The 11,710-nt window shown below is 50.3% G+C and overlaps 1 protein-coding gene across 1 annotated transcript; it reads right to left on the bottom strand.

Moving 5' to 3' along the window:
* Positions 1-1,470: 1,470 nt before the first annotated feature.
* LOC127305181 (uncharacterized) lies at positions 1,471-4,835 on the bottom strand. The gene is made up of 2 exons (XM_051335561.2): positions 3,527-4,835; positions 1,471-3,327 (listed from the first exon to the last, which is right to left on the bottom strand). Exons 1-2 carry the CDS (start codon positions 4,807-4,809, stop codon positions 1,785-1,787), a joined length of 2,826 nt encoding a protein of 941 aa, XP_051191521.1. The 5' UTR covers positions 4,810-4,835; the 3' UTR covers positions 1,471-1,784.
* Between the last annotated feature and the right edge of the window lie 6,875 nt (positions 4,836-11,710).

Genomic DNA, 11,710 nt, shown 5'->3' on the forward strand with positions numbered 1-11,710 from the left:
GCAGATCCAGGCTTAGGCGACGACCACCTTGCGCCTAGGCTAGCACCGGTGAGGAAAAATACTGGAGTACCTTCCACCCAGGTTCGCAGGAGCAGGCTTTGCCGTTAGTGCTAGGAGCTTGGTGCGTCGTCGAGTGGCGCTACGCGACAGAAGGAAGGGAATGACACAAGCAGCAAACAAAGGCGGCGAGGGAAAGAGGGCGGCGTCGGGTGGATATCAGCGGAGCGACGGAGAGGACGAGAGGAAGTGAGCGACGGAGAGAGGATGTGTCCATGTGGACATCGGGTTTGATCGGGAATTTTCCAAGGGTCTTTTTGCTAAACATCCGGTCCCACAAGTTTAGCGTGATGGAGGGAGTATATGGACAAAAGAACATTCCTAGCAGCTAAATATGTATATATTTCTTCGAAAACTCATTTTGGATCCACTAGTACTCTCTTCGTATTAAAAAATTCAAAAATTAGATTTATGTGTGTAAAAAATTATGTAGCAAAATTCTAAAATAAGCTGATGATGTATCCCACTAATGTACAAAATCTTAATTATAAATGTTTTATTTATGCTACACAAAAATGAAAAAGTCTGATTTTGTTTTGAAGATTTGAATAACTATATATACTCAGATCCACACATTTGTTATTTCCAGCTGAAAATTTACATGTTTGTGGAATACAATACTGGCTACATCATAATTTATTTTCAGATTTTTCTAAAACTTAGAAATGTTGTTTTTAATTATTATTTTTAAATAGGGATTAGTGGTGACCATGTGCACCAAAATGTCTGTCTGTGTCATTTGTTTTTTTTTATTTTTTTATTACGATCCCCGCTCGTCCAACACGAGGCAGAGCCGCTCCTTTTCTCCGGCGAAGGCCCACTGCGCCTGGGCTTCAGCTTTTCTGGTGTCCCTAGTGTGCAAGACAGCAAGGAGCGCTTGAACGGGTGAGCGGAGCTGGTTCGGCAATGGCAGCTGTGCTTCCGATCGAGGTGACCCATGCTCGAGGAATTCTCTTGAACCAAAATGGTGCGAGCCTCTGATCTCAGCGTATGTATCTATGGTTAGGAGCGCGGTGGCGGACGACGGACAACGGCAAGGTCAGTCGCCTGCAGGGATCGGGTAGGGTGCCCTGCAGGTGTTCGGCGAATTGCCGCAGTACGTAGATTGCGTTGCTGATGGAATCCGCCGCCCCTGGTTCAATGTATGTTTCCTTCAAAATTCTTGTCACTGTCATTAGAATTATTGTCACTTTAAACCGTACTCTTAAGATTACATGCCTTGGGATGGGATTACAGAGTAGTTCAAATTCAAACTGTACCTATTGGTGACATATGTTTCAGTTGTACAACAAGTGGTTCAGTTTCCTAAATCCTAAATGCAATTGAAATTCATGCACTTGCCATCCAAGTTCGTATGAGAGACAGAGTGCTTCTTTTTAGGATTAGATAAAGAGTGCATATAGGATCAGGAATTTGTATATTAGAAAGAGTCACCTACCATATTGGGGTATGATACATACAAAAACCAGACAGCGAGTTGACAGACAATGTCAGCATGCTACAACTGGGACGCACGTTAATCTGATTACATCAACTACACTAAAAATCTGAAAAGAGGGGGAGCTAGCTAGAGCCTAGACCAGGGTAGAGATTCGACAGAGCCAAACTGATTAGAGATCTAGATACAGGTAAAAGTAGATAGACGATCCATCGCCATGAATTTTGGACTACTTTGTGGACTGCCCTCACATTACTAGAGCTACACTACAGAGCACACTGGTGTTGAATCACACACGAGCATCTCCTTGTCTGCTCTGGCGCCTCCTACGGTGACGACGATCAGAACATACTGACAGTGCCTTATGGATTGCAAAGTAGCCCAGCACCGCAACGGTGAGCGTGCAGACATACACAGACGTCTTCCACCCCCTGTTGGAGCCGGCTGCATAGGACACTAGGAGAGTCACTAAATCAAGTATGATCGTCCAGTTCATCACCTTCAGCGACCATTTTTCCCATTCTACTTCCTTTTTGTTTGGCAGCCAGTGCGGTAGCAGCATGATGATGACAACGATGGAAGCCACGAAGGAAAAGGAGTTGCTATAGAAGAAGACAAGGTACCGGGTTCTCCTGTTGTCGTGCATCACTGGGTTGCCTGCATTGTACCCGCTGCCGCTGCTCTGCCACGCTCCGCCAGGCGGTTCCAGGCCTGCCTGGTAGGCGACGCTTGCCACTACGATGCCTAGCAGCATCAGGTACTTGCGCCTTGCGTGCTTCTTCCTTTCTTCTGCATCCTCCCTCTGTTCTTCTTCGTCCTTAGGGGGCTCCTGTTCTATTGATCGCGCAGCAGCTGGATTGCCATTTCTATTCTCCTTTTTTTCTTCTTCCTCCTCCCTTTCTTCTTTGTCCTGTTCTTTGGGTGGCGCAACTGCTGAATTGTCATTTCCCTTGATCTCCCTCACCAACAATATTACCAGTAGTCCGGCTGCAACAAAGAGGGCCACGGCCACCAACACAAAGATGTAGATGGATGTCTTGATGTGCTGTGTGCTTCCAGCGGCATAGGCCCCCATCAAACAGAACAATCCCACCGCCGTACAAACTGACAGCGCATTACTTCGTATGGCTGGCCTGTACAGATGGCGGTTCACCAGAAGGATGATGAGGGCGATGGACAACATGAAGCTCACCGAGTTGCAGTAGAAGAAGGCATTGTAACGGCGCGGGTAGTTGTACAGGAGGACCGGGTCGCCAGCGTGGTGCCCGAGCTTGTCGTCCTGGAGCAGGAAGCCGCCTGGAGGGGTGAGGCCAGCTTGGTAGGTGATGGTCGCGGCCAAGATCGCGAACAGGAGCAACCTTTTGCGTCTCTTCTCCAGCAACCGGTCTTTGTAACCGTTGTCCATGTCCTCGTAGTCCGTCGTGAAGAAGACAATATGGATCACCACATAGACCAGGACAGCGCCTGCCAAGGCCATGGCGTAGATGGAGTGGTTCACGTCCCGGCAGCTCCCCGCGGCATACGCCCCAATGAGGCCAAACAGGTCGAGTATCATGGCTGCCTCCAGCACGTGGTGCTTGATCAGAAGCTCCTTCTGGACCAGGACAACGGCCACCAAGGAGGCCACAAAGGCAACCGAGTTGCAATAGAAGAAGGCCCTGTACCGCCTAGCGTTCGTTGTCAGAAGAATCGGGTCGCCGGCCATGTGCCCGTAGCCGTTATCCTGCCAAAGGCCACCCGGCGGGTTCAACCCGGCTGAGTATGTGATGGTGGCGGCAAGAGTGGCAAGCAGTAGAACAAGGGAGCGAGCCTTGTCCAGAGCCTCCCTAGCACTGCATTCATTTCAGAGAAAGAAACAAAGTTCAGTTCAGTTGCAAAGAAAGAAGAAACATAGTTCAGTTCAGTTGCTAAGCAAAAAGAAACGGAGTTCATTTAAGTTGCAGAGAAAGAAACAAGAAATGAAGAAACATAGTTTAGTTAAGTTAACGCAAATAGGGACAACGAAGAAGAGGATATCTATGTGCTCATTACCTGACGTTTTCATCAATCTGCTGTTGTTCATCAGTTTGTTGCGCTGGACTGGAACAGGGAGAAGAGAATTCTGACGCTTTAGTGCAGAAACCATGGAGTAGGACGCACGCAAGAACGGCACCGACCAGGAAGACCACCGCGCCGACTAGGCAGACCACGTAAATGGTGGTGTCAGTCTGCCTGCAGCTGCCGGCGATGTAGGCGGCGGTGAGACTGACCAGCGTGACAACTATGCAGCTGTAGAGCTCGACGGACCGGGCCATCTTCTCGCGGAGCTTCCTGCCGTCGATGATGAGCAGCATGGTGATAAGCAGGGATGCCACGAACGCCGTGGTGTTGCATAAAAGGAACACCGTCAGGCGCAAGCTGTGGTCGTCCATGAGAATCGCGTCGCCCGGGCGGTGTCTGCCCCCGGTGCTGTCCCAGAAGCCGCCCGGCGTGCTCAGCCCAGCGACGTATGTGATGCTCACCGCGAACGTTGCCAGAAGCATAAGGACCTTGCAGAACCGTTCTTCAGCTTTGAGCTTCTTCAGGGCCTCCTTTTCTTGTACTCTGGGCACGCCAGAGTCAGAGTCGTCGATGGGAACGGACATTGCGCCAGAGCCTGAGCTGGGGCTGGGTTTGGGGGTAGGCGTCACGCCGCCGGAACCAGAGGTGTTGTCTGGAAACCACCAGTCAAGCAACTTGATAACCACGATGTAGATGAAGACGGCAGCCACCAGCACCGCGGAATAGACGGTCGAGACCTTGTCCCGGCAGGTACCAGCGGCGTAGGCTCCCACGAGGCTGAGCAGGTCGAGCACCATGACGGCCCGCAGCAGCACGACGTCGGAGGCGACCCAGATGGCGTCCTTCTTCTCCTTTTCTTTGTCGTGCCGGACGGCGAGGATGAGGATGAGGACGATGAGCACAAGAGACATCGCGAATGCAGTGGCGTTGCAGTAGAAGAAGGCGATGTAGCGGTGGTAGTGGGTGTCGCGGATGACGGGGTCACCGGCGAGTCGTTGGCCTTGGCCGACGTCGTCGTGGGTGCCATCCTGCCAGACGCCCCCCGGCGGGTTGAAGGCCGCGTCGTACGTCACGGTGACCACCAGGGTGGCCAGCAGCAGCAGGTACTTCCGCAGGCTGTACTCCCACGGCTGCTGGCCAGGCGCCATTGCCGGCGGCTGAGGTGCTTGCACGTCGTGGCCGGGCTCCATTGCCGGCTCCTGAGGTGCGGGTGTGTCATGCCCGGGCGCCATTGCCGGCTGCAGAGGTGCTGGCATGTCGTGGCTGGGCTCCATTGCCGGCTGCACTGCAGGGACGCTACTCCACTCTCTGAGCAAGTGTGCTTGCTCCCTCTTCTAGATCCTGATTGTTGTGATGCACAATGGACAACGATGTAGTATTATTAGTATAGACGAGCTGTCTGATTATAAAAACGACCTGGCTGGCGGCCAGTCGTCGGGAGGAAGCTGCCCTACGTGTTCTTAAAGACTGATAGACTGCTTTTGTACTCTGTTTGGTACTGCAATTTTCACATGTGAACGCGTCGAGTCAATTCGGTCTCCCCTGCAAATCATGTACTTACTCCACTCTGCATCCAAAATATTCTTATCTGCGATCATGCAGTTCCTAATCATGGAAGCGTTGATGTATCTCGTATGTACCTGAGATATCAAATTAAGCATATTTTGCTATGTCATTATATAGCTGATAAAAAAAACTGAGTATTAAGTAATTTTATGGAATTTTTATTTTTTACTTTTGCTATAATTCTCATTCGAATGAGAATTAAGTTAAAGGCCAATTACTTCTAAAATAATTGGATTTACATTGTGAATTTGTGCAACATGGAGTGCAGCATGAGAGCTGCACATTAATTGCAAACAAGATTTTTTTTTTTCCATTTGCACATACATTTGCAAACAAAATTTAAATGAAGCAACAATGGTTAGTACAAAAAAATAGCCTATATATGTAGCCAATTACTAGTGACAGAATAAAAAAATCATAGGAAACTATTTTTTCATACAAAACTCTTGATTTTTCTATTGATTCCTTATAGGGTATACTTGTATATGAACAATTCATGAATAGGTAAACCACACCCTATAAAGCATCTACGGAAAATCAGAATTTTTGTAAGTATAATTATTTTTGTAACACATAAATGTTATCACCAGAATTTGACCGGATCAGAGGTGGGCCGCGACCAAGATTGGGCTTGAAGAATATATATATGGAAGAATATGCGAATCGGCCTTGTACACGAAGTTTGGGCTAGTTTGCCCTTGTATCTGTAAATATGATAGGATACGTGTCGGTTAGTTAGAGTTTGGCTCGTGCACGGTTGGGATTATTCCCACGTTAGAAAGTCTACGGACTATAAATATGTATCTAGGGTTTATGAAATAAACAACAATCACGTTCACCACAAACCAATCTAGGCGCATCGCCAACTCCCTTGTCTCGAGGGTTTCTTCCGGGTAAGCATCATGCTGCCTAGATCGCATTTTGCGATCTAGGCAGTACACGTTTATTCGCTGTTCATGCGTTGCTCGTACTGAAGCCTTTTTGATGGCGAGCAACGTAGTTATCTTAGACGTGTTAGGGTTAGCATTGTTCATCGTATCATATGCTATCGTCGTGCACCCCGCTTGGTCATTATTTAGTAGATTCGATCCGTTATGATTGCTCCTTGTTCTTCAAAGATTAGTTTAATATCTGCATAGTTAGGCCTTACAAACGGGTTGAAGGATCCAGTGGCACGTAGGGTATAGTTTGCTAGCCCTAGACAGGATGTTCCGGGGATCAACCTCGTGTTGGTTTTTAGGCCTTGTTTAGGATCGGTTTACGATCACCGTGCGTGGCCGCCAGGCTCAATCACGAGTAGGATGTTCCGATTATGTGGTGAAAACCCTAGATCGTAGTAGGTCGTTTTAGCTTTATTTTGATCAAGCAGGACCACCATATATTCGTACACCTCGTACGGATCATGGGTGGATCGGCTCTTTGAGCCGATTCACAGGACGACCTGAGAGCCGATCGAGGCTCGTATTTAATGTTTACGTGTATGCCATGCAGGAAACTAAGCGAGGCACATCCATCACCTTCCTGACCAGGTATAGGTCAGGTGGCACGCCCTTGCACCAGCATCGGACGTGCGTGCCGAGTCTTTGCGGGCCGTCGCTCGGAGGGACCAGGGCCAGCCGCAGTCCTGGGAGCCTCCCGGCTCTACCGTGTTGCCCGTCGCTGCTCGCCGGTGGGTTTCTGACCGCAACAATAAAGTAGAACATGGTGGAACTTGCAATTCCTCATAAATCTGCCTAGGCCTTGAGAATGAACCGATTGTGCAACAAAATGCATAAATCTTCGTACCATTTGCGCTGCTAGGTCTAGTGGCCTTTTGGCTCGTAGGATTTCTAAAGAGCCACTCCACTCTCTCAGCAACTTGATTAGTGTGTTAGATTCCTCTTCTTGTTTACTTCATGCAGAATGGTGAATGGCAACGATACTATAGGCGAGTTTGTGGGATTATAAAACGACTTGACTCGTGGCGAGCCTTCGGGAGGAAGGTGCATTAATTGCGCGTTCTTAAAGTCTGACAGTGCTCTCTATTTGGTACACCGAACTGAGTTGACGTAGTCAACTCACTTTTTGGGGAAAACAAGTCTCCTCGGTTCAAATAAACTAAGCAATCAACATGCAAGCCTTCTCCAGTGAGATAAACTGCGGAGGCGATATTGGTTTGTTTTGAAAACTTCATCATGATGCACGGTGCAACGTTTAGGATGTGTTCGGTTCTGGAACCGGAGGGGATGGAACGGAACGGTTCCATTCCGAGGTCACGGGACGGTTCCGACCCCGTGTTCGGTTTAGAGAAAATTGAGGAACGGAACGGTTCCATTTTTTGTTCGGTTGGGGGAATTCGGAGCGGAACGGAATAGCCATAATTATACTTAAACTTTGTCTTTTGTCTCAAAACGGGCTAATTTGACTCAAAACTGGCTAATGGAGGAAAAAGAACATCAAATCGGAAACTGCACGAGCGCTACCGCTGCCTCCTGCGCACGCCACCGCCGTCGCCTGCGCGCCGCCGCCGCCTCCGCGCGCCGTCGCCTCCGCTGTGTGAGCGCCGCCGGCTGCAGCTGCGCGCGCGCCGACGCCGCTCTCCGCTGAAGCGCCACCGCCGCCTCCGCGCGCGCCGTCGCCTCCGCTGTGAGCGCCGCTGCGCTGCTGCGCGCGCGCCGACGCCGCCTCCGCTGCGACGCCACCGCCGCCGCCACCGCTGCGAGCGCCGCCGCCGCCTCCACCTGCGAGCGCCGCCGCCGCCACTTGCACGCGCGCCGCCGTCGCCTCCCGTCGCCTACCGCGTGCTAATGAAGGATTAGTTTGGCTGGTTAGCGATCCGTTCCTCGCCGTTCTACCGATTTGGCCGGATGGGTGCATTCCGCATATCTGAGGAATATGCCGTTCCTAGGAACTACTCGGTTCCGTTCCTCCGACCAAACCGAACACAGGAACTTGTCCTAGGCACGGAACGGACCGGTTCCGTTCCACCAAATTCTGGAACCGAACACACCCTTATACTTTCTGAGCAGCCATTTGCACCCAGCAGGTGATATGGAGTAAATTATATACGTCCCACTTTTGAGGCAACGGTTTCGAGTTAGTGACATCTTTGATAATTTTAACAAGTAACTACCACTTCTGGGGCAACAAGTAACAACTAGCGCAATTCTTATGTTGACACCGATTTAACCGTGCGGACCCACATAGAGCACCGTCGGCTAGCCGTTAGGGCAAGTAAATTACATCTGCCTTGCTCCTTGCTCGGCGCTTCTCAGTTAATTTTGTTCGACCGTGCTTGTCCAAATGACGTTTAGGCGACTGCTCATCCCCTGTTCATGGAATACTTCCCTCATTGGGGCAAGGGCAGGGACGAGCTGCACGCCGAGGAGCATGAGGGAGGTTGTCGGCGCGGCCCGGCAGAGGCATGGCGGGAGGCGAGCCCCCAAGGTGCGCGCGCAGGCGAGCGTCGTTGCTGCTGCTGTCGCTCGCTTGGCCGGGGCGTTGCTGCTCGCTGGCCGAGCCGCTGCTGCTGCGCACACGCACGCCGGCGAGCGGGCTAGGCGCGGAGCGAGGCGAGGGAGCCGAGAGGGAAGCAGTTCGTGATGTTGAGGGTGTCGAGGGAGCCGGAGATGGGAGACGCAGTCGCGTAGGTCCGGGCGGCGCGGCCAACCGTGGACGGTCGGGGCTACTACTGCTTGCGCGCCACGCTGCTGCATGGTTTCTGCTCATGCGCACGATGCCTGTTGGCTTGCTAGAGTTGCTGCCTGTGCGGGTGAGAGAGAGTGCCGCTGCTTGCTGCTTGCCTGCTCTGCTTGCGCGCTACTGCATGCGCGCGCATCGCTGCTTGCGCACACGGGCGCGCGAGCGGCAGCGGTCTGCGAGCGCGGGCACCGGAAAGTCCATTCTAACGGCACCGGTAACTACCGGTGCCGAATCCACCGCTCGCTGCTTCCTGATTCGCGTGCTACATTCCCTTCTTATATCTAGTGTGTATCATTTCCATATAATATATCTACAAAATTGAAAAGAAATTTTGATAAATTTTTGTATTTTCTTTATATGAGACGTGATTCGTGATACTTTAAACAAAAAATAACTACAACAATTCAAATATGCGCGAAATATATGTATAATATGGTTGAAATAAGAAATTTTTTATTTATATCTAATAAATATTACAGACATACCATATGGTAGTAAAATAGATAATAAATTGGAAATAAATTAGCACGAATCGCGAGGCAACTACCGGTCGGATGATGACCGGTAGTTACCGGATCCGTTAGAAAATCCTCTCCCGCGCGGGCACGGGTTGAGCAGGACACGTCGCGGGTGCTGTTTCTTTGCCGCGGCACAGGTTTAGGGTGGAGCAGCGTTTCTCTACCGCGGCAGAGAAACTGGGCGTTTCTCTGCCGACGTAGAGTTTCAGCAATGCATACATCATTCAAGAAACCACAAAACATCGTCATGAATATATAGACATCGTCAACAGGACATGTAATGCGTGCATATTTACAATATAAAGTCGGACCTCTTTATTAAATCTATCTCACAATAATGTGTAACCACTACGTCATTCAAGATCTACGAACTGCCGATAGTACTCTCCATTTGGGGCAAGGGCCTCGTTAAGAAATAATCCCGCGAGTTCCTCTTGAATTGCTCGTATGCGATCCTCCGTTATGAGAGAGTCCCGCAGGGCGTATCATCTATATTACAAAAAAGAAGATCATTATATATGAATGGAACTCAATACAATTGATGGTAATAAGATTAATTGTGAAATATTGTTCACGTACACGAGTGTGGTGTATAGCGTCCTCCGCATCCCTGTGACTTGCCATCTCACGAATGAAGTCACAGACGTGTATCCACATAAGTTATTCCCGGATTTCTGCCTCATACACTTTACAGAACATCACGATTAGTGAAAATGATGTATATATATATACACATGCATTTTATCAATTACAAATGAAAGAATAAAGTTGTTAACCTCGATGGAGAAGAAAAAAGCAAGTTAAGTGTGGCTTGATTTGTGTGAACTCAAGTGGCAAAACCTCTTAAGAATTTCATCGAACACCTCTTGTGCATGTGAAGAGAGCAAAGCAATACACCCCTCTTGTGATAAGAAATGAAAAAATGGCTAAGTGTGGCTCACACTTGGGCAGGGGCAAGGTTATATAGGCAGATGGGTACTTTGTCCCGGCTGGTAATCCAAACCGGGTCCAAAGGGTGGGCCTTTGGTCCCGATTTGTGATACAAACCGGGACTAAAGGCATCCGAGCCCTGACACAGCCTGCCGCGCCCTGCCGATGGGCCGTTAGACCCGGTTTGTATCACAAACCGGGACCAGTGCCCCCCATTGGACCCGGTTTGATTCAAAACGGGGACATTTGCTCCCAGAGGCTTGGGACGAAAGACCTCTTCTCCACTAGTGGTCGTCTCCATGGATGGGTGGCAGTGCTCGCAGGGGCGAGCGAAGACGCACAAGAGCTCGCAGGGGCGGGCGCCGACGCGGGCGAAGGCGCGAAGGAGCTCGCGAGCGTGGCAGCCGACACGGACGGAGATGGTGCTATCGCAAGGCGCAGTCAAGGCTGGGCTGGACGACGCTAACGCTGGCCGGCAGGCGCGCGCGGGTGGCAGCGCGGGACGGACGCGGACGGCGCGGACGACCGGCGCAAGACGGCAGACGCGCGCGGACGGTCCGTTGTTGTTGCTGCTGAGTTGTCGTCGTCATGTCCGTCGAGGATGGCGTCGAGATCGCCACGCGCCCACGGGATGAGGATCGTGGCCGTGCCCTAACGGCTAAGGCTGGTGCCAATGCATCACCCGTTATAGCCTCGCCACATCAGCTTTTATCCTCACTATCACCCCACTCTCACCTCACTCTCACCCCACGGTGCCAGTGCACGGGCTATAGTGCCAGCTCTCACTTCTCTCACCTCCCTACTGCCTCCCTACCGCCCCCACTAGCACCGCTATCGCCTCCCTCTCGCCCCGCTCTCGCCTCCAACGCGGGCTATAGGCGGGCGGTACCGCCCCTACCGCCAGGCGGTGGAACCACCGCCCGCCGCTACCGTCTCGCCCGCCTACCGCCCCGCTACCGCCTTGCTGCGGGCGGTATCGCCCGCGCTATAGCCTGCGTTGGCACCAGCCTAACCGACGGGCGATTGCTTTGACATGTGGGCCCACGTGGTTAAATCAGCGTCAACACAAGAATTGCGCTATTTCTTACTTGCTGCCCCATAAATGGTAGTTACTTGTTAAAATTAGGTACCAACTCAAAACCGTTGCCCCAAAAGTGGTACCTATATGTAATTTACTGTGATATTTGATCATGTTGAGTAGGTACGTGTCAGTTATCTAGAGAAAATACTAAATGTAAATAGTATAGTGCATTATCTCTTATTATCATTTCTAACAATAAAAAAGAATTAATTAAATTTTAGAAGAAAATTAGATTGCTAAGGAAAAATAAATGATACAATGAAAAAAATAGTCATCTCTTATTAAGAAATCATCCCTTAGCTAAGAGAAGACAACTTTCTCTTTCTTCAATCTCATTCCTATTTTCTTCATTCTCTTTCATATAACTAAACAAAAATCCAATATGGCAACCATAAGTGA

The sequence above is a fragment of the Lolium perenne genome, chromosome 6, assembly GCF_019359855.2.
Source record: "Lolium perenne isolate Kyuss_39 chromosome 6, Kyuss_2.0, whole genome shotgun sequence".
Taxonomy (NCBI): Eukaryota; Viridiplantae; Streptophyta; class Magnoliopsida; order Poales; family Poaceae; genus Lolium; species Lolium perenne.

What these genes read in the sequence shown, in the direction of transcription:
- LOC127305181 (XM_051335561.2), bottom strand. Translation starts at nt 4,809, where the DNA reads ATGGAGCCCAGCCACGACATGCCAGCACCTCTGCAGCCGGCAATGGCG. An exon ending in CAGATTGATGAAAACGTCAG is followed by an intron (nt 3,328 to 3,526) that starts GTAATGAGCACA and finishes AAATGAATGCAG; the next exon opens with TGCTAGGGAGGCTCTGGACA.